This window comes from Dreissena polymorpha, chromosome 15, assembly GCF_020536995.1.
Source record: "Dreissena polymorpha isolate Duluth1 chromosome 15, UMN_Dpol_1.0, whole genome shotgun sequence".
NCBI lineage: Eukaryota > Metazoa > Mollusca > Bivalvia > Myida > Dreissenidae > Dreissena > Dreissena polymorpha.
Window position 1 is genome coordinate 40,462,240 of NC_068369.1, and position 24,065 is coordinate 40,486,304.

At 35.3% G+C, this 24,065-nt stretch overlaps 2 protein-coding genes and 1 long non-coding RNA gene across 3 annotated transcripts in view; all 3 read left to right on the plus strand.

The window, feature by feature from the left end:
• Nucleotides 1-903: 903 nt before the first annotated feature.
• On the plus strand, nucleotides 904-4,323 carry LOC127859706 (uncharacterized). Its single transcript, XM_052397214.1, has 4 exons — nucleotides 904-1,026; nucleotides 2,217-2,855; nucleotides 3,491-3,641; nucleotides 4,307-4,323. The coding sequence occupies exons 1-4, from the start codon at nucleotides 904-906 to the stop codon at nucleotides 4,321-4,323; spliced, it is 930 nt and encodes a 309-aa protein (XP_052253174.1).
• A 76-nt stretch (nucleotides 4,324-4,399) lies between these two features.
• On the plus strand, nucleotides 4,400-10,919 carry LOC127860704 (uncharacterized). The gene is made up of 3 exons (XR_008039898.1): nucleotides 4,400-4,508; nucleotides 4,873-5,076; nucleotides 10,209-10,919. It is a non-coding gene; the product is annotated as an uncharacterized LOC127860704 (long non-coding RNA).
• Nucleotides 10,920-15,755: 4,836 nt separating this feature from the next.
• LOC127859936 (uncharacterized) overlaps nucleotides 15,756-24,065 on the plus strand; it is a 155,372-nt gene continuing 147,062 nt past the window's right edge. The window contains exons 1-3 of the mRNA XM_052397571.1: nucleotides 15,756-15,877; nucleotides 17,762-17,827; nucleotides 18,083-18,190. Of these exons, the coding sequence (XP_052253531.1) occupies nucleotides 15,776-15,877; nucleotides 17,762-17,827; nucleotides 18,083-18,190 (276 nt within the window). The 5' untranslated portion in view covers nucleotides 15,756-15,775. The remainder of the gene's footprint in view (nucleotides 15,878-17,761; nucleotides 17,828-18,082; nucleotides 18,191-24,065) is intronic.

Below are 24,065 nucleotides of genomic sequence, written 5' to 3' on the forward strand. Positions count from 1 at the left end.
AACACAGTGAACGCGAGAAGTCAAACAAAAGACTTCGAAGAAGTTAGCATAATGTAAAAAAACAGTAAAAACACATTTACTCAGATAACACAACGTTTCTTTATATGTCCGAGAATAGGGGGCACAGCATGCAAAGTTAAGTATCAGTGTGACAGAAACGTGAGCTTGGTGCTAAATCAGTCATTAATAGAACGTTCCCGATCGTTGCAGCAGCTTGACTTTGTATCTTTGTTATCAAAGGGAAGCAACTGCTATAACGACAGTTTTCTAACTTAGTTGTTGTTAGCCTTCGTCGTCTATCTGAAAAAGAGCTCGGAAAGGATCACAGGGTCCAGTAAAAAAAAATTGTTTATGTAAGAGAAAGGAAAAGGGCACCAACGCAATTCAACTACTGGACATGAATTCCAAGGCACTACTACACAATTCATATGTTTATCATCAAAAACTCTGCACAGTTTTACAGCAAAATAAATTATCTCTCTAACGGTACCAGTGTCATTCGATTCGACGCAGTATTATAATGTCCACATGGCCTCAAACACGAGAAATTGTCCAAGATTCGGTCGATGTAGCTAAGCCTGTCCACTTGTGTTTACACTGGACGAGTCCTGTTGGGCACGTAATAAGCGATTTCCCGATAAATTGTCAATAGCTCCATATAAAACACATCCAAGAAACACTGTCCACGTCAATAACTTGCTCGGTCGCCGAATATTAACCAAGAAATCAACTCGTTTTCACACACAATAATTCTGAACGTCAAAAGACGCCATTTGCCGGTCTGCTATCCCGCAGTGAATGCTGAGACGAACGCAGCCTAAACGGTGAGTTTTTATTGGTCGATTTCATTTGGAACTCTTCTGAGTACTTCGTTAGATTAAAAACTTTGACATATCGCGGGAAATGGATGCAGCCATGGAACAGCAGACGTATTGGACTGCAAAACAGAATTTGGCCCTCTCAATGGTCAAAGCAGGCCACACTGTTTACATCGGCGGTCAGGCTGGGTGCGGCAAGTCTACGCTCGTAACCCATATAATGCAATGGGCGGAGAATGAACGCAAATCGGTCGCATTAACATGCACGACAGGTGTTGCTTGCAGCAATTTCTCACCGGTATGTTGATTTAGTGATTTGACTGCAAAACATAATTTAACTTATTTAACAGAAACGACAAGTGTGATTTCATCAAGTTCTTTAACATGTATAGAAAGGGTACATATATATGGAAAAAACACCTGACGATCTGTTGTAAATTAGTGAAAGCTCTAGTAAATAAAATAAACAAGGGACTAAAATGTCACAAAACTAGGTTTTCAGTTCAAATTTGACCTTCAAACTCAAATTGTGACCTTGACCTTGGAAATATCAACGTAATTCTTTCGCGTGACGCACCGTCTAATGAACAAATGTGCGAAATGATTTTACAATCTGACAATGAACGACAAAGTTATGGCCCGGACAAGCTCATTTATGGCCATTTTTGACCTTCAAACTCAAATTGTTACCTTGACCTTGGAGATATCAACGTAATTCTTTCGCATGACACACTTTCTAATAATGGTAAACACATGTGCCAAATGATTTTAAAATCTGACAATAAACAACAAAGTAATGGCGCAGACAACCTTGTTTCGCCTGCCCGCCAGCCAGCCCGCAAGCCGACATCGCCAATCTAATAACCTGGTTAAAAAAACTAAGTTCATGAAGATGAAGCAGTTTTTTCTTTAACTTTTATATTTAAATATACAAATACAACACAAGGATTTTGTTTCAAATATATATAAATATATTATATGGTGTCATTAGATTTTATTCTTGGTTTGTTTTGCATGGAATTAACTAAAAAATATATTTCATGTAACTCAAGCGATGCTCCTTTTTTAATAACCACAATCCAGAATTTTTACTTAGTATTTAAAGGAAAGAAATGGATCCTAAACCTTCCCATCCCATCCCATGCAGAATTTTGGAAGTGACCAAATTTTAAAGTACCAGCAGACAACGCTTTTAAAAAAAGAACATGTTTACGAAGCTAGTGCAGCAAAACAATTGTGACAAAATGGGATATCGCTCAAGACGAGCAATTTCACCTTTTTTTCACAATCGCATCAGTTTTCAGCTGTTAGTGCGTAAAATGGGCATCTCCCTCCACACAGAAACAAAAAATGCATGGGGACCATCACAATATTAATTTAATGACCTTTCGCTTTCAGGTGTTGAAGCCCATGGCAATTCACAAGTGGTGTGGAGTTCGGGATGGCAGGATGTGTAGTATAAAATTAAGGGGGATGATGGCAACTGATGACAGATTAATACCTGCACGAAACAGAATTTTGTCAACAGATATCTTAATAATTGATGAGATTTCCATGTTCAGCAGAAGAATGTTTGATATGCTTGAAACAGTTTTGCGAATAAAGGATACAAGCCACACATTTGGTAACATACAGATAATAGTTGTTGGTGATTTTTTGCAACTTCCACCAGTAAGAAATTTAAGATATGAGGACCTCGGTGAGTTTGCCTTTACCAGCAAATTTTGGCCACCACACAGCATATTTTTAGATTCTGTGTTTAGACAGAGAGACGAATCTCTCATAAGCCTCATCAGAGAGTTATCTTTAGGGCAACTCAGTAATGACAGTCAGAAGCTAATAACTTCTCTAGCCCGGGAATTGCCACAAGAGGATGGTAAATTGGTGAAGCTATATGCAACCAACATATTGGTGGACCTTCACAACAGAAGTCGAATCATGGACCTTGACGGCCAAATGTATTCCTTCCAATCCACAGATAAAGGAGATGAACGAGCCCTGAACACTTTGGTGGTACCACCAACATTATGGTTAAAGGTAATAATCACAAAAATAAAGAACAAATAATCCTTTACAATTAACTTGCAAAGATGACCAATCTTAGGGAGCTCCTACATGTGCTGTAAGACACAGGCCTACTCTGTTTGATTATAAATATGAACATTATATTCTATAACAAGTTATAGTGAACGATACAACTTATGGGGATTATGTGCTTTTTAAGTACTCTAGAATTACATTTTAATTAATTATATATTAATAGCAAATAAATATGCTTGAGGGGTATGGTTATTTGTAAAGGCTTTTGTGACAATGGCTGTTCAGTGGAGGCAGCCATGTACTGTGGACTCAATTTCTAAACCTCATACAAGTTTCAATAAGTCTAGTGCACATGTATCCACAACTATTTGCCCTAATTGCCTTCTCATCTAGGTATGCACCATTCCAAATTCATTTATTTAAAATGAAAGCAATACCAATTATTTCTCATGTTTTAAGATTATTAGGTTCTGTACACAGAGGCCAGTCAAAAAGAAATGGGAACTGTACATAATCTTTTTCTTACATACAGTACCCATTTTTTGTTACTGGCCCCTGTGGTTCTGTAGTAGGTTTTGAAAAAAATGACTCGTCTATAAATTCATTAGAATGTTATTAATACTTTTTTACAGATCGGTTGCAGGGTAATGCTACTAAAGAATCTGTCTGACAGACTTATGAATGGGCTGCAGGGTGAGGTTCGAGACACCAGAGAGGATGCTGTCCATGTTTTCTTCCCTATGTTACATGAAGTGGCCACTATCCTTCGATGTGCTTTCACAAGTATGTTTTAATTAGCATAAAATGCATGCTTGCAAGTAAGCTTATTTCACTTAAGGAGTACATTTTCACTGTTTGCATTATATAAAAAAATGCCAAAATTTACTTTGCACTAAAGGTAGACACAGATCAGGTTTTTTTTAATGGAAGAGTCCTGGCCTCTCACATTAAGAAAATAATTACTTTGACAATTAAAGCAAATGGAAAGAAGTTAATTAAAGAGTAATTTTCAGTGGAGAAAAGAATTAAATTGTATAACTTATAATCAGAAGCTTTGGAAAACTTTTAGATATAATATTTATTACTTTAGCTGATTTTACCCTTTCCCACTCAGAAGTGCAAATGGCTTTTGCAACCAGCATAAAACCAGAACAGCCTGCGAGTAACTCGCAGTCTGTTCAGGTTTTATGCTTTTTGCTGCTCAACAGTATCTAAGGGTTGGAAATGAAGCTTTTAAACTTGAATATAATAAGAAAGGTCTTTAATTAAATTTACTTTCTAAATGACTTCAAATGTGTGAGCATACGTATCTAAGCGGTAAAGGGTTAAAAGAAACCCAAAATATTTGTTTTACCACTGTTTGCAGCATAATGATACTCAATGTACTATTGCAACCAGTGAAGATCCAGATCAAAGAGAACACCTGTATAGAATATCTCTCTTTTTAGGGTATACACTGCTGTAGCCACCTTCTTTAAAAAAAAATGAAAATGCCTTGGAGAAAATTTAATCTTTGACATGTTTTATATGTTTATACTCTTCAGTTTTTGACCCGACTACTGGACATAACATTTGTGACAGATACCAGTTTCCACTGAAGCTCAGCTATGGCATGACAATTCAAAAATCCCAGGGCATGTCACTAGACAGGTAATTTTATTTCCAAGATTACAAAACAAAAATTTAAGCCTTTCTCTGAGAGATACCACTTTTGATGCCTCTCCACAATTAAATAGATCCAGATCAGACAGTTTATATGTTATTTTTTAAGAATATCAACTCATTTGTTTTTTGTGTTAGGGGAATGTTGTTGAGGCCATTATGAGGGAAAAATTTGATTATGTTTGTTCAATTGTCAAATGTATGGGAGAGTAATACATGTATGCTTTCTCAGAAGGGAAATGGGGCCATATTTATGAACATGAAATGAACACCTGTTTAGAGTACCATAATAGCACCACACACTTTAACATAATAACTTACATGTCATGTGTTACATCATTGTTTTTTCCAGGGTTGAAGTAAACTGCCGGCATATATTCCAGTCTGGTCAGTTGGGTGGGGCAATTGGTCGTGCCAGGTCTATAGAAGGTTAGAGAATCGTGAACTTCTCCCAGGATGCTGTGATACCACAAACACAAGTTGTCACTGATTTTGTAGCCCAAGAAGGCAGTCCATTTATTGATGACTGTTCATGCTGTCGGAATTTGGTAGATTGGTGAGTATTAAACAGTATCTATTTTGCAGAATATTGTGCAGTACTGGTGAGATAATACACCGACCCAGAGCTCCAGATAAGGTTTTGTGAAATTCTTAAATTACTACCAGATTTTCAAAAAGAATTCTTAACTCTGAAATTTTATTCTTAACGTTACTACTAAGTTTTGGAAAATAATTCTTATTTTTTATAAATGACCTAAACATTAATAAAAATGGTTATTTTCATGAAAAAAAAAATCAAAATAAACATACTAGCAACTTTATTTATACGAGTTCAACAGTGTCTTTTCAGTATTATACAATTTTATTTTTCAAATACCTTCATATGCCCAAACTGTGCTTAGATTGCATGCCTTAGATGAATGTTTACATATTTCACAATTAAAACGGGTCTCCCCTTCAATCTTTTCAACAATTAGCCACGGGACTTGTCCCTTCCACTCGTTCAATGTTGTTTTTTTGTGTTTAAGTTTGGACCCGTCGTGTCGCGTTTTTTGTTTAGCTTTTCCGACTGTGTCGGAAACTGAACATACAGCATCATATAAGATCTTTTCTATAATGTCTTTCTAAACATTTAACTTCGGCTCACTTTGCGTACAATATGTTAAAAGCGTGTTTTTGGACGCTTTGCAGTTTTTTAGGACGCTCTCTGGGCGCCGCCATTGTTTTTGACAGATAGACTGTATAAGCCGCTTTTATTGGAAAAAATGCGCTTTGTTAAACAAACCCGATAACCATTCTAAATAAGCACCGCAAAGATCTTTAATACGGGAAAAGAAATCAATAAAGATCGATACGAACCGATGTAAAAATAATATTCGTAACTTGATTTTGTAATTCTTAATGGTACGAGAAGATTTTAAAATAAATACGTAACGGACTTGAAAATAATTCGTAAATACGAAAATACGACCCTTATCTGGAGCTCTGCCGACCGCCATTATATGACTTAAACAATGTTAAAACTGGTCTAAAAACCAAAATTCAATCACATTCTGATCACTTTTAAGGGCTGTGTACTTTGGCTTTGTTTACTAACTCTTCTCTTGCGACTGTTTGTTGAATCCAACTGCTTTATAGAATGTTTGAAGTTTTGACATTTTGAGCTTATTCCCCCAGTGTTACTTTTCTTAGATAATGCCGATTGTCCGAGTATTACACTATTTGCATTCCGCTGATATTGAAGAGCTGTAGGATTTGTATTTAATCCGTTGAATTTGCCACGTTGTTGACAGAAGTGGTTCTCGATGGGGTCGGAGTTGATCATTGCTGGTACTACTGACCAACCACTGATTTCATGGGATATGGTACAACATAGCTGTAAGAAACCAATTATTGTTGACTGTAGGTCCTCCATGCACTGCTCAGACATTTGTTCACTACCTTTTCCAGGTTTGACTTTGCTGCCATAGGAATGGGTTTTCCAGTCATTGAACCATGCCTGTATTTCTTTGAGGTCCTTTAGCCTTTGGTCTTCTAACAAATGTACAGGGCGTTTATCTCTATATACACTTATAAACTTAGATGTGTTTTTGAGGAATTCTATGGCACCATCTAACTCACTGCCTTTTTCTCCCAAACTGTCCTTGTATGCAAGCATAAGATTAAGTATTTCAGAGTCCAGCACATCCTCTGCAAGCTTGTTTCTCATTTTTGAAGTATTACTGGGATAAATGTGTTCATTTGTAAGTTTATAGTGAGTTTGTATTGGGTTTTGACAGTCCCATTTATATGCATTAATCCACATTGACCATTGAATTGTTGCTCCAGATGAAAGAAGAAAAAGCCTGGTATGACCAGTTGAATTTCCACTCTTGATAACGTTGTTTCTGATTTTCTTGAAAGTGTGAGATGGATCTATTAAGAATATAATATGTTGCGATGGATCACTTGGACATTTTGATGTCATGTTGTGGATTGCAGGTTGCTTATCAGGAAAATGAATGTGCATGAATGATCGATTGTTAACAGCGCCATCCATGCAGACATATTTCACACTGAAATCAAAATCTTGCAGTTTGTTCATTGCCTCCCAGAACAATATATACAGATGGCTTGCAGACAGTGAATGGCTTACAAAATAAGCAAATGGAAATCTAAATCCAGACAGCCCCATGAACATCATTTGTAAAATGTGAGTTCCTAGTTTTTTCGTACAAGTTCCAGATTTCAATGAGTCAACAGCTTGGCTTTCAACTCCAAGGTCTACAAAACCAATCATGGACAAGCTGTCCCCTTGTCTAACAATTTCAATTTTCTCTTGAATGGTCATCTCGTCAAGGAGAATCCCTCCAATACGACCCTCTGTTGGAATATCCATCCTGTTTGCTTCCTCATACATCCACCTGAAGATGTTTTCATGAAACCCTGGACTTTGTTGTATGCTGTTTTTGTAAAGTAATAGAAGTGAGGGACTTGTTAGAAGCAGCACTTCAGATTTCCTTAGGCTTTTATATCCTTCTGGACTTCTAGTGAAAAGTTGCAGACATTCATTTATAGTTGTGCTGTCCCATCTGTTTTGATTGCTGCATTTGTTTTGTGCATTGTTTACCTGTGAAGCTAAGAAGGTCAAAGTAGCAGCACTAGCTGTTGGCACTAAATTCCTAAGTGTATCAACTACCGAAGGTTTTGGCGTATTCTCTGGATATTTGATAGTAAGTCGCTGACATGTTGTGCAGTTTGGGATTTGTCTGTCATTCAATATGGCAAACTGTTTGCATAATTTAGATCGCACAATGTTATGGTTAATGTTTTCATCCCCTTGTTTGGTAAGCAGTTCCTGTTGAATGTTTGAGTGGGGTATGTAATTATGTTTCTTAATAGTAATCTCTTGACATAGCTGGAGGCAATTAACTTGTTCCAATACTTCCTTAATACCTTCGCAGGTTAGACAGTAAGTGCCGGCAATATAATTAGACTCCAGATCAATCTCTTGTCCTCTCATATACACGTTGAATGTCATATCACTTCTGAAAACTACCACTTTCTCAACTTCATTTCCATTGCATATCCAGCCGGTAGGAATTTTCACTTTCACAGACGTGCATGGCATGAGATGTACATGGCAATGCAGGTTATGTAGCAAATTTGTTAACGCCAAGTGATCGAAGACTTTCTCATTACTGGATTTGTCTTGGGGTTTCCACTGCAGGTTGTATACAGTCTGTTTCTGTTTGTTTATAACTTTTCTTTTGGAGTCTACTTTAAACACTTTTTGAAGAATCTGACACAACGTGAGACAGTTTATGTCATTTTTCCTTTCCAATGTTGTGTCTTTGGTATAGGTGTTGAAGAGAACCTCAGCTGATATGAACTCTTGCTCATTGCCCAACTTGAGGTTTAGTGTAAGCCTGAAAAAAAAAATGTGTTTATAAACAATTTCTTTAAAGAGGATGCAGTTGACAAGTTAAATTACTGGAAACACGGAAAAGGTTTAACCCATTACCAAACAACACATTTTAGACTGTCTCAAATTGAACGTGGATGCAGATGACAAATACAATTGTAATATAAAGAAGTAGATTTGGTAGGGTAGAAATCCCTCTTATAAATGAAGGAATTGCTCATCTTGAAAAAATTCTCCTTTCATCATAACGATTTCTTAAGTCGTCTGCAACAAACTTGTAAAATGGCGTTACTGGTTAACTGTTTGGTAATGGAATAACATCTTTTTAATTGATGTTTAAATGGTTAAATGATTCTACTGTCAGTTTCAAAGAAAAAGAACATAAATGCAGCATCAGCAGCAGTATGTGTCAAACCCATAAACAAACTATAAAGAGATTTTATGAGGAAAAATGCCCCGCCCCCTTGTCGGCAATGTTTTTCAACCAACCGGAACCATTTTTGAACTCATCCAAGATATCATTAGGACAAACCTTCTTAAATAAAGTAATATATTTTTACTAAAATACTATACTTTTACCTATAACAACAATTGAAAATTCTTGCATACACTTTCCACCATAGTAGTCTAGACAATGTTTACATAAGTGCGTGGGAAAATTATAAAGATTATGACCTCTATATGCATGATAACAGCTGTTCAATCTGCTGAGGGTTGACCTAGTTATCAGTCAGATGTAAACATATAAGCTCTAGAAACATGTACAGGGAAAATGTGCACAATCAACTTAGAAGGTTAAATTAAACTACACACCATAAATGCAATAACAATTTATGGATTTAAATAATACAATTACTAAAATCAGCCTTTATTATATGATCAAAATATTGATTACTATATACGGTTACTGATTATTTGTAAGTTATTTACAGACTTCTCTGTATCAGATAGTATTAACCCCTTACCACTTAGATATGTATTTTGATGTGTTTGTAGTCCCTTTGAAAGTGAAATTTAAATAAAAACGGATGAGCAGCAAACAGCATAAAACCTGAACAAACTGCGAGTTACTTGCAGGCTGTTCTGGTTTTATGCTGTTTGCACATAGCCTTTTCACTTTGCTTCTAAGTTGAAAAGGGTTAATGTTTAATACTTGTGATTAACAGGATAAAAATTTATACACAAGAGGAACATACACAAAATAATATTCATCAGATTTACATGAAATTCATTTTAATATGAAAAATATAAACCTGATGAATATTATTTATATTATTTATGCAAATAAAAAATGCTTGTACCTCTTGCAAGGTTTAGTGATTTTTGAATAAAACGAAAACTTTGCACGATTTGCAAAACTACAGGTCTTTTAACTCAATACCAAACAATATTTTTTTAAGTCCCAAATTGAAAGAAGTTACACATGACAATTACAAATGTAATAGGATATGAAGAAATTGTTTGGGTAGAAATCATTGTGAGATATGGAGAATTTACTTATCTTGAGCAATTTCTCCTTTTCACATTATAATTTCGAGATGACAAATTAAATTGTAATAGAGTATTAAGACATTGATTTGTTAGGGTAGAAGTCATCGTTGTAAACGGAGAAATTGCTCAACATGAGCAATTTTTTTTGTTACCTCAACGACTTCTAAGAGTTGTCGAAAACAAACACGTAAAATCACATTATTGTATGATAATGGGTTAAAAGACACATTTTGGATTATATCTTTAAATGATTTTTGTGTGAGATGTGTCAAATATTTAATTTGCTCTTTCAGTTTATATCCTGAGATGCAACAGAGCAATCCTAGCCCAGTGCAACATGCAACAGGCATTTTAGACACGGAAGATGACATGGACGATCCAGTGTTTGACGAGCTCTTGGCAAATATTGGTTCTTCCTTGGCAGAACACACAGCTGTTGTTCTTCCAGACACCTTTGACTTAGAGGAACAAATAAATGAACTTAGTTACACATGTCCTGTTACTGAACAACAGTCTATGGTGAATGAAATATTTGCAAGTTTTATGGATAATGAACAAATTGTTAGATGCTTCTTAAACCAACAGTATTACCGTTGCATGAAGTTTTATGCCCAAACTGTGATTTCCGAACCAGGTAAAGAGAGTCCAGTTCCACAGTGTCAGTTAACTGCTTTTTATAAACTGTGGCAAAGTCATATGACATCAGCAGAGTATGAAAGTGAGTGTCTTCCATTAATTCTGCTCTCCTCCAAAGGAACAAAACCTGCATTGTATTCTGCAATTTTTAAACTCTGCACTACTGTTCGTCAGTTGCTTCTATCAGATGAAGCTGCACAGTTATCATATATAGATAACCAGAAAATGACATCACGAGCTACAGATGGATTTGATGCAACAGCCAGAGGTAAAATCAGATATGTAGGTGGTTATGCTATTGCCAAGCTCAAATACAACTATATGTGCCAAGTTAAATCGAATATGTACAAACCAGTGCATTGGGCGTTAGTAAATTTAACACAGCGTCAGTAATGGTGGAGTTCCTAGAGAAGATGACAGTAAGTGAGCACCATTTGATTGCTGTAACTGAAGATCCAGGAAGTCTATCAGAAACCTCAAGAAAACAGAATATTAATAGAGGTCTGACAGATATCTCTGACCAATGTTACCACTGTTTTGAAAGTATTGTAACAGCATCATTGAATGAACTAAGTTCAAAAAACTTGGTCAAACATGGAAATAGTCTTCATGATCATGTAATTAAAACCCTTAGGGAAAATAACCAGTTTTTTGCAAGCTTTTATAAAATGTGTAGTGGAAATAATGCAAACCCAGCTTCAAATGACAACATCAGAACACTTTACAGAGAGTGCATATACAAGGTATCCTCAATACTATTGAAGCAGTTTTCAGTGGGATTTTATGGAGTCCTGCAACACTCGTAAGAAAATGAAACACCGTAAACAAATCCAAGTTTCAGTAAAAAAGACCGCTCACAATACACATTTCAAACAAACCAAAAGTCTCAACCCTATTTCTATTACTACTACAGAACAGCCCGGCACATCTGGAGTGTCTTCAAAAAAAAGATCAGCTTCAACACATTCAAATCATACTTTTCTAGGCGCGTTGGCTTCTTCAGAACAGCCAGGTTCATCTGGAGTGTCTTGTAAAAAGAAGTCTTTAAAAACACAAACAGCAGTGAAAAAGACTAAAAGAGCTGCAAGTCAGGAAAAAACTGATAAACCACCAGAGAATGATGATGGTGATGAGGAAAGGGAGGAGGAGGAAGAGGAGTCATGTTACAAATGTGGTAAAGCCTACACTGAAAATGAAGAATGGATAGCTTGTGATATATGTAACAAGTGGTACCATCGACGGTGTTGTGGGTTATTTAGTTTAACAAAATGGAAGTATTACACAAAAGTAAACAGAAAGTTCTGCTGTCCAGAATGTGAATAATATTGTCATTTGTTTGAGCCATTACATAACAATCACAAGATTTAACTCTTTGGGAAATAAGGAATACATCAACATTTTGACAAAATAATACATTGCTCATGTTTGACATTATAAGTAAGTTGCAAAAGCAATTTTTCTTTTGTCTCAGTATAATTTTAAAGTCATCTCCTGCCGAGTGCAAAATGCCATCAGTAGATAATAATAATATAAATACACCATTTAGTTAAAAAGGTTTTTGTTTTATAACTTTTGTTATTCTTTGTTTAAGCTATTACCACACGATAACGGGATTTTACGGGTTTGGTGCTGACAACTCTAGAAATCATTGTGAACAAACGAGGAATTGCTCATATTGAGCAATTTCTCCTTTTATCACAATGCTTTCTACCCTTCCAAAGCTATTTCTTCATATTCCATTATAATTTTAATTGTCGTCTGCAACTTCTTTAAATTTGGGACAGTCCAAAATGTGTCCTTTGGAAAAGAGTTTAATCCTATATTGGTGGTTCTCATTAGAATGATTGATATCATAAGTAATAACATAGGATTTACATGTTTATTATTATTGGATATTTTTTAAGTAACATTCCATTTGAATTATCATATTTATGTAGACCTGACAATAAATGATGTTTAGCTTTTTGCTCTCTGAAGAAGCATTTTTGCATCTTGCGGCTGATGACATTCGAAAGCCTAGAGACAAAAGAAAAAAAAATGCTCATAATGAGCTATTTCTTCTTATGTCACTGGGTTTTCTTATGGTGTATAAAAAACAAGATCTACATTGCTATCTGCAATATAATAGAGCTAATTTAAATTTGTGTGCTGCAAATTCTACCAAAATATTCTGATTATTCATCCTCATGTGTTTAGTTAAGTATTTTACCACATATTGTGTTATAAATATTATGTTATAAAGTCATTTTTAGCAAATAAATCTTAAGTACCCACATTTTTATGCCCCCTTTCGAAGAAAAGGGGGCATATAGTGATCGGACTGTCCGTCTGTCTGTCCGTCCGTCTTTCCATCACACTTTGTGTTTAGGTTTCGAAAAATGCTCATAACTTCTATGTCCCTTGAGATATAACCTTCATATTTGGTATGCATGTGTATATGGACAAGGCCTTTCCATACACACACACATTTTTACCCCTGTGACCTTGACCTTGAACTTCAGGTCCGCGTTTAGGTTTCGAAATCTGCATTTAGGTTTTGAAAAATGCTCATAACTTCCATGTCCCTTGAGATATATCCTTTATATTTAGTATGCATGTGTATATGGACAAGGCCTTTCCATAAGCACACAAATTTTTACCCCTGTGACCTTGACCTTGAACTTCGGGTCCGCGTTTAGGTTTTGAAATCTGCATTTAGGTTTTGAAAAATGCTCATAACTTCCATGTCCCTTGGATATAACCTTTATATTTGGTATGCATGTGTATATGGACAAGGCCTTTCCATATGCACACAAATGTTGACCCCTGTGACCTTGACCTTGAACTTAGGGTCCGCGTCAAGGTTTCGAAAACTGCGTTTTGGTTTAGAGAAAAACTCATAACTTCTATCAAGCGTTTATAGGGGGCATAAGTCATCCTATGGTGACAGCTCTTGTTACATTTTGTTTTTGCCCTGTCTGTTTGTTTGTTGGTTTGTGTCAAACTTTAACATTGGCCATAACTTTTGCAATATTAAAGATAGCAACTTGATATTTGGCATGCATGTGTATCTCATGGAGCTGCACATAGTGTGTGGTGAAAGATCAAGGTCATCCTACAAGGTCAAAGGTCAATTATATGGGGGGGGGTCACATTCTGCATGGTAGGCATAGGTTGATTCAGCCATTACTTAATATTATCGTAAGATCGACCAATTCATTGCTTAGTTTTGTTAAGTTCACAGCACTTAGTGTTGCATTGGAATTTAACATCACTTAGCTCAGTTTTGCATATAAATCACTTAGCTCAGTATTTCATAGAAATTTAACATCACTTGGCTCAGTTTTGCATAAAATTTAACATCATGTAGCTCAGTTTTGCATATAAATTTAACAGCACTTTGCTTAAGTATTGCATTGACTTAAACCGCACTTGGCACAGTATTGCCTGATATGAGTCTACTCTGTTCGCAAAGGTGTGAAAAGACGTTATATCATGGGCAATTGGTTAAATAATCAATATGGGAAGGACAAATTGTTTGTTAAGTTCACATTACCAGGTTACAAGACTCATTTTGAGGTCTGTCAAAATTTTCAATCTTGCCGCTATTATTACTCTGATGTTTCCCTGCAAAGGACGCTGTGCTGGTCCCCTTTCCATGTTTATATCAAACAACACAGTTTAAGTGGCAAAAATCGTTTTCATATTTAAATCGTTTTCTAATAATATAGGATTTAACATTTTGAGTTATATGTCAATTGTTATCTTACCTTTTAACTTTTTACAATTTCAACCAATCAAATAACGCGTTCCAATATCTGCGCAGTGCGGGATTCCAAGCCGGCAAATGGCGACTTTTGACGTGTAGAATTATTGTGTTTGAAAACGAGTTGATTTCTTGGCTAATATTTGGAGACGGAGCGAGTTATTGATGTGGACAGTGTTCCTTGGATGTGTTTTTTATGGAGCTATAGACAATTTATCGGGGAATCGCTGATTACGTGCCTAACAGGACTCCTCCAGTGTTAACACAAGTGGACAGGCTTAGCAACATCGACCGAATTATGGACAATTTCTCGTGTTTGAGGCCCTGTGGACAGTTTAATACTGCGTTGAATCGAATGACACTGATACCGATTGCGAGATAATTTATTTTGCTGTAAATCTGTGCAGAGTTTTTGGTGATAAACATATGAACTGTTTAGCAGTGCGTTATAATGCATGCCCTGTAGTTGAATTGCGTTGGTGCCCTTTTCCTTTTTCTTACATAAACAATTTTTTTTTTTACTGGACCCTGTGGAAAGGATGATATGACAGTTTTAATATCGGGAAAATAATGAGTTTTAAATAACTAAGATGCTCTTAATTTGGATACAACTTTAAAACAATGTAAACATTTATCCTAACTAATCACTTCATATCTGTTTTTCTTAGATTTATAACGCACCACAGAACGTCAATTGACACGTTAAATAATAAAAAAAATCAACGTAGGGAGGGGATACCCCTCCCGCACCCACCCCCGATCGGTCCCGGGCCGCCTGAAAAATTTCCTCTGGAAGGCACTGGTTTTAATACCACATCCATGATTTCTTTGTTCGGCTGTAAGAACATGATTATACGAATTTACTGACTAATCTTATACAGCCAATTTCGAATCACTCACGTGGTGTGAACAAAGGGACTACGTTACCTGATATGACATGCTCAATAGCACTATTCAGATTGATTGTTCGAATTTTAACAATTGTTTTGTATGTGAATCAATTGTATGATCTGCAATCTTGTATTGTTTTACTGAGATTAAAGTAACATTCCTTAAAGTGCCCTCTTGCATACTTAATTCTACGGCAATTAAGATTATTTTTAGATATCAATCCTTGTCTTTCCGTAATCGTAATCATGATTAAACAACTAAATAAGAATGTAATTGACCTTGCAAACAGACAGTTCCATTTGACAGCAAGAGAGAGTTTGCCACATAAATGTTCTTACAAATTATTTATGGTAAAAGTCAGCATTGCCATGGCAGGCATAACAAACGTGTCTGCAGGTACACTAAAGTTCATATATATATATATATATATATATATATATATATATATATATATATATATATATATATATATATATATATATATATATATATTATATTATATTTTATTAGGTTTCTTTCTTATACCATCCGATACAAAATGTAAACTTTCGATGATGTGAAGCGAGATTTCCATCGGCAACGAAAGAGATGGCATCGGAGATAAACTCCGACCTGTCCTCTCTGGAAAATCTGACCGAAGAAAACATCCTGAAATCGCTGAGAGAACGTTATGAACATGACCTCATATACGTAAGTATATATGAACTATATTATATTGCAATATTCAGATATTGTTATCCGACATAATGAATCAGGTCGTTCCTTTAGTTTAAATTCTTATGATAATTAAAGTAAATATCACTTTCCTCCTCTGTGTTAAACTATATTTGAATACATATCCATATTAGTGCTATTAACGGTACATACAATTCATTACGTATATGTATCTTTTAATCGATAGAAATTATCATCATACAGAGACATACTACCACTACCACTACTACTACTACTACTACTACTACTACTACTACTACTACTACTACTACTACTACTACTACTACTACTACTACTACTACTACTACTACTACTACTACTACTACTACTACTTCGACTACTACTACTACTACTACTACTACTACTACTACTACTTCTACTACTACTACTTCTACTACTACTACTACTACTACTACTACTACTACTACTACTACTACTACTACTACTACTACTACTACTACTACTACTACTTCTACTACTACTACTAATAATTATAATGATAATAGTTATAATAATAATAATAATAATAATAATAATAATAATAATAATAATAATAATAATAATAATAATAATTCGCGTATTTCAAACTATGATAAGGATTGTTATAAGCTTATACATGGGCTTTATGTCAGTTAAATGCAGAAATCAAACAGACACATTATTTAATTTGAAGTTTTAGCATTGGAAACTATAATTATGCTATTGAAAATCAAATACCTGTCTAGTGTATTGTTTTGTGAATGGATCTTTTATTGATCAGTATTGATCGATAACCAATTTTTGTACGTAACTTTTTAACCTTTTATTATTGGATATTTAGGTATAGTCGTCTACGCGTTACCACAATTTGAACTGTATGTAGTTCAGTTAAGCAGCGCCATTAGATGAAAGTCTTCTTTGTGGCATTGATACGTAAAAAAAAACAATTTAAACAGCTGTAGCAAATCCCGGGTAAAGGAAATATCTTAAGCGATCAAAAGAAGTACATCATGAAATATTGAGAGCAAAATATGCAAATTATGCAGGTTACCTCGCCCTGCCGTCGTTCGGCAACTCAGACATATAATCGAACAACAACCAAAGAACCTTTAAAAGATTAATTGTGTTTAATACTTGTTTTTGGCATATTATTGTCAAGGCTGAAACAATATTAATGGTTACAAGCAAAATTCATCGACCGGCGGGAAGTTTTTAATAAAATGTGACCGATGGGATACGTGTTATGATATTTATGCCTTTGACAACAAACGAGTTTAACGCAATTATGTCTCACAGTTTCTGTGCATTGAAACACACAGGGTTCGTGCACCATCGCTCTTTCATAGTGAACCATCTGATCATCGCTATTTTAAAGCTGTGTAATACCTGGTTTTCCGCAGAACCTAATAGAACTGAAACACAATCTACCACTGCGCCAAAAACAGCCAAAAGAACGTTTCTGACCGTTACACAGGTTGAAATACTTAAGCGGATAATTTCAACCATATTTTTACATAATAGTAGGTCGCCGTGGCGTAGTGGAAAAGGTGTCGGCCTGGCGACCAGGAGGTCACGGGTTCGATCCCAACTGTGGGAGCGTTCTTTAGATCTCCCCAGAGACACCAAGTACTGGTTTTAGCTTGTCCCAGGCAACGGACTCGAGAGCATTTTAAATAAGCCTCAGGCTTCCTATGCAATTGAGGTAAAATAAATAGGTTTAAACTTAAACCAACAATTACTTGCGGGTAGAATGGGTGCTTATATGGCATCGCAGACAAAAGGGGTGTACTTTTTTAAAAAGAGATTTACACTAATATATTTTTCGCGTTAAATAATGTTTCTTGAGCGAAATTACACTCATGTTGAATTGGATATTTTCAGACAAACATCAAAGACATATTGATTGCCATTAACCCACGAAAACCACTTCGAATCTACTTAGATGAAGTAAGTAAAATATAAAAGTAACCATTCCAGTGGGACTTGTTTTTTATATTTCGCAATAGAGAATGATGAGATAATGAAATATTGAATTGCGCCACAAATTCTTCTTCTTATATAAATACATGAATTAATACATAATGTGGTCATGATTTGAACGTCATACAACACATGCAGATGTAAAAAAAGATATACATTATAGAAAAACACGTCCAAAAATATATCGAGATACACCTGACAATCAATATCCACGAATTCCAGATCCACGAACAGTACCACTATGACCAGGCGGTTGGCGGGCTGGAGCCCCACGTGTTCCAAGTGTCGGCTGCTGCGTACAAGCGCATGCTCCAAACCGATACTGACCAGGTAGGACGAAACGTATCATGGGGTATCTAATATCTCGTGGAATGTTTCTGTATCGATCTATCGAGGGTTTTACTAAATCCTTGTACCTAATTGTTCGCACCCTGGTATTTTTGTGAATGACACAGTGTGATGATCCGTAAAAGTGAAAAAAGATCTATAAAAGTGACGGTGCATTTGCTGATTGCGAGGTTTTGTTTGCTGTCTGACAATTGCTATACCAGTTTCTCAATGTTTTCTTCTTTAAGCAATTATACTATCATCACATTTCATTCAACAATATGCGATCAACAACTATTAGAGGGAACACAAAACTGTCATACATACGCAATGCGCAACTGGCTTAAAGCGTCTATCAATTAACAACTGGCATTTAGCAATTAGCGATCACCAAATGCCAATTATCAATATAGGGATAATACACGTTTTCGAGGGCTTCGAAACACCGAGTGCATAAACAATTATAATATACCAAAATAAATTAAAATAACATTGAAAACAATATGTCTTGTTCATTCGACATCGACAAAATCATTCGATTATTTCATATGACGTCATACAGTTCAGGTTGTGTTTTACATATGCCTCACTCGGTCATCATCAGACATGACGAGGCTATAAAAACCTTCGGATGGGCAGTTTTCGATTTAAAATTTGTTAAAAAAGTGGATTAATGCACATTTGAAATGCAGCCGCGCAAAGTAAGAAATGATGAATTATTTTGGAATTTACTGGTCGTTGCGGATAAATATATCGTCAGAATAAGTCATTGTTTTCATAGAAGTTTCTTTCGACAGTTTCGTACAGGTCTATCTTATTTCGTTCCAACTAAATTTTCTAAAAATTAATACTGCCAACATATTGTCACTGAAGTATTTCAAGCATACAGCTGGATCGTTGAAGGTACATAAACACTTACATTTACAGCATAGTCTGTTGAAAGTGTTGAGTAAATATTCTTAACTTCATTGACGTTGCCAATAAAATAAAGCTGTTGGCAAGAGAGTGCAGATGGTATAATTTGAAAAGTGGATTGAAATATTCATTGCCTTTATCCCTGCATGCATGAGGAAACTGGTGCTTATTCAGTTACCCATTTATGCTTGAAAAGTCGTCGAAGACTGGAGTTATTAACAAAGTTCATAATAACTTCATTGAATCATGCCATTATTTAGGGAAGTAACTGCGCGTGGACCAGTTTATGGATATGAAAAACACATAACAGGGCTTGAACGGCACGTGAATCGCCTTGTTAATATCGTTCAAGCCCTCCTTTTGCCAAGTTTCTGTACCCCGCCAGAGGGCATTATAGATAAAGTTTATGCAATAATCTGCAATCAAAAACTGCTATAGAACTTCCATGAATAAGCAGTAAGCAACTGGCTTAAAACAACTAACACTTTGTAATAAGTAACTGCCAAGGCACAGTATTTGTCATATTTATCAGATAAATACACCCTTGCTATTGAATAATCGCACTCAATCAGGCGCAGTCAGCTGCGATTAAAGACGACATTTTAGTATAAGAGATTTCATTGTGGGCCAACACATGACACAAAATGTATCATGTGGTAGCTGGGCAGTCCTTAAACTTACAAATGAGCTTTACTTACCATAGAAGCTGAATATTGCCGAGAAACGTAAAAGCGAGTTTTGTTAGTTTCAATCCGAAATTCGAGTTTAATTATGTAAATATGTGGATTCCTAAATTTCTTCCTAGCATTGATAACGATAAGTGTTCATATTAAAGGCATTTTTTTTACTGCATATCATCATCTTTAAGCAAAGTTCAATAATTTGCTTCACACTAATCATTAAAATATAATTGGCATTAACAAAGGCGAGAATAGCCTAAACATATTTTCTCTTTTTTCACCAAGGTAATTATTGTCTCTGGCGAGAGTGGTGCGGGGAAGACAGAAAGCACGAAGTACATGGTGAAACACCTCGTACACATGTGCAAGGGCGGGGACATGGAGCTGCACAACAAGCTAATTGAGGTGAGGATATTTTAAGGATTAATTCATTGCAGACCATTCATTGCATCGATTAATCGATTTTTTAAAGTTATACAAGTACTACACAAGCTTTTATGTAACATTTACTCTTTTTGCTTTCATTTTTTTGTATAATGATTTAAAGTCATGATATCATTGTGAAGTTATATGCAATATAAGTGATGTAGTAAAATGTAAAATAGTCATTCTAAAAATAATTATTAAAATGTGTTAAACCATCAATGTTTCGTTCAGATAAATCCACTTTTGGAGGCGTTTGGAAATGCTAAAACCACCCTGAACGAGAACTCTAGCAGATTTGCGAAGTACCTCGAAGTGAGCTTCAAAGACGATGGGCAACTGGCAGGAGGTAATGCATTTAAATAACTAGAGGTTAATCCAACACCTAAAAAGTTTCAACAGATGTTAGCTCGATTGCATCGGCTTAGAATACACATTGAGACAAAGCTTATTTCTTTGGAAGGACCAATCGTAGGCGTGTTTCGCAAATTCAATCTCTTAAACGCAACAGAAGCAAACAATAAAAGAAATTGCTAATGTGATTTCCCATCAACATATAGCGAACTTATTAAAAAACACATTTCTACTAAACTTCAGCATTTAAACGAATTTTTTTCGCAATCAATCTGTAATCAATCAGGTAGCATTCGTTCCGGTATTTATATTTGACATTATTATACTTTCTTGCATAGTTATAAGTAATTAATGTGTAAACTGCGCACACATTTACGACTATTACAAAATGTACAATAACGATAAGCTCATAAACAGTCATTTTGTTCTACACATGTGATCGTTGGTTATTTTGAAGATTTTGGTACTTGGTCATAGATTGGGACTTTTTTAAAAGTGTTTCAGTGAATGCATAAATTGCTAGGTTTTAATCACGAACTGTAAAGCTCCAGGAAAATGACGAGAATTAAAGGAAAAAAAAGAAAAATGTTAGTTTCTAGCGCAAGCCAAACTAGCGTCCTTTGAATGAAAAGGCTCCTTCATGGTCCACTCATTAAACGGAAATACAACAGAATTGTTCCAGATTATTCAATTGTTTGTGATGCTTTTAGATGTTGTCAATTTTAAATTATGGCGATGCATAAATGAAGCTGTTTCTTCTGAATGAGTCTTCCTAATGTTCTTTTATATTTTGAATTCGTGACTAAAGTTGGTAAATTGTCATTCCGAAAGTTTTGAACAAATTGCTATAATTTGTATGTTCCTTTTATACAACAGTCTCATTCAATGTATAACTGTTTGTTTGGCACATCCGCAAAACGTATATGATTTGATTCGCTTATTTTATATGGTGAAATCTGATCGTCTCGTGATTAAATACTATTTTACTCGTCATTTATTATCGATTTATATGTAAAGGGAGGTAACATATTTGTACCAATACCGGTAAGAACTAAAGAGGTGATTAAACCGATTGGAAATGCAACTGTATGTTACAGCAAAATTATAATTGTTTATATGTTGCTTCATATTTTCTATGCGTACATTTTGTATGATTTCAGCTGTCGTTCGCGACTACATGCTCGAGAAATCCAGAATCGTCCATCAGAGCGAAGGAGAAGGCATATTCCACATATTTTATGCAATGTTTGCTGGTTGCACCCAAACACAAATGGAAGATCTTTTCCTAGCTTCAGATATTGACCAGTTCAGGTGAATACATGGTGTTATCGATGCACATATCTGAAACGTTTAGGAAATTAACGGATTTTAACACAACACAATGTATTGCATGAAGTTTGGCAAGTTGTTCGTACGAGAATTTTATTGACCCCGTAAAGTTCAGTTGGTTCAGCCTTTATCACAAAGCCATTAAATAAATAAGTGATTCAAGTATTACATGAATATATTTCATCAACATGCATATTGTTTTATAAACTCGAATAAGCTGACACCAATCGACATTACAGTAGAGACTGATGTGCAGGGCAATCATAAAGTAATCTTTAAGAAATAGGCAACTGATATTTGAGAACATGGCTTTAATAAGCAACATGCGTTTTACTAAATTTGCAGGATTCTGCGAAGCGATCCGAACCATGTTGACAGAACAGACAGTTACAAAAAGATGTTCTCCGAAACAATGAACATATTGGACAAAATCAAAGTGGTAAGTTTAAGTACATGCCATCAGTACATTTTAAAGTCTGACATTTTTCAAACTGAAACGATAAGCCCTTTTCTAAATTGTCGTTCACGATGTGTATTCATATACTTAATTGAAAACCAAAGGAATTGTGGCTCTGCAACCTGATTATCCCTTTATATATTTTAATTATTCCATCTGCATTTCAGAAAATTGCTATTTCGGCATTGTGAACATTTGTATGTATGTTTCTTTTAATTTGTTAAGGACAGTCAGGTAGTACTTACCATGTTGGCGGCAGTTATCAACATCACCGAGATTGCATTCGAGGAGAACGACAGAGGGATAGCACAGATCAAAGATGCAGCACCATTCGTGCATGGTAAAACTGTAATACGATATTTATTTGATGCTAGCAAAATGACATTATTTCTAAGAACACATATCGAGTTATTCGCTTGGTTGTAAAAATTGGTACGCGTTTTCAGATCATACATTACGCGTTGTTTTCATGCACATGAATACATGAATTTCTTAAATACATCAATGAACTCATGATTTACGAATAGGTTCACTTTTAAGATATAACCCTTATGTCTCTCCTAAGCAATAAAGTTCAAATCTTTGGCATTTATACAGGATTAATACATGGTAACAAGGTATTTATATTATGTTAATGTCTCCGGAATGTTTAATTATTCCAATATTTAATAAACAAATAATTATATTTTCAGCTGCACGGTTACTTCAACTGGGGGACATTACGTTCGGAGAAGCACTCGTTGCTTCAAAGCAGAGTCTCGGAAACGGTTCGTAGCTCATTAAAATATTATATCTGTAAATATATTTATGTATTAAGCGTTGTTGAAACGCATTTTTTCTGCCATTAAAGGCATTGATTATTTTTGTCACATTTTCCAAATGAGCTTAGATATTCTATATGCACGATCTCAGTTAAAATCAAACCTAAACCACAGACCAGTTATCGCTCAGTTTCACTAAAACAGAAGATCCAGTGGCTGTCTACAAAACAGTTCAGCAAGCTGAAGACGGGAGAGATGCCCTTGCAAAAATTCTCTATGAACGCATGTTTGGATGGCTCGTACGCATGATCAACCAGAATCTTCATCCACATAGACTTGGGTAAGTGCGTTTTTTCACGAAGTTTGATATGGACAGTTATTTTGATTACATTTTTTTATTGAAATGTTATATACACATATTTGACAAAAAGAGACTGTTCAGTTGATTTGGAACTACAAAAACTACCAAATAAAGCTCAAGCAATTAAAACAAATTGTTAAGGTATATATGCATAAAATTTAAGATTGATGCGTTTATATAATTGTGGCATGATCTTTCTGAAATAAAAATAACTTTGAGCGATTCTACTGGCGTATACATTTGATTTTTTTTCAGCCAGGATATAAAAGCAAATATTGGTATCCTCGACATTGCTGGGTTTGAGAAGCTCAGGACCAACAGTTTCGAGCAGCTATGCATCAATATTGTGAACGAGAAGTTGCAGAACTTTATGAACAAGCAGATCTTCACCATGGAGATGGAACTGTACGCGGCAGAGGGCGTTCAATTGGATGATGTCAAATTCGAGAACAATGATCAACTTCTACGTTTGTTTGATGAGGTATTTGGGCTGTTTATTTTCAAACAAAGGAAAATGCAAATTAATTTTCACAAATTAGTTCTTCGTAATTTTGAATAATTGATATCTCGTGAATCTTAACAACAGGCGTTCGATAAG

Coding starts and splice junctions, on each gene's coding strand:
- LOC127859706 (XM_052397214.1), top strand. CDS start 904: ATGGATGCAGCCATGGAACAGCAGACGTATTGGACTGCAAAACAGAAT. Junction 1,027..2,216: donor GGTGCGGCAAGTCTACGCTC/GTAACCCATATA, acceptor TTTCGCTTTCAG/GTGTTGAAGCCCATGGCAAT. Junction 2,856..3,490: donor CACCAACATTATGGTTAAAG/GTAATAATCACA, acceptor ACTTTTTTACAG/ATCGGTTGCAGGGTAATGCT.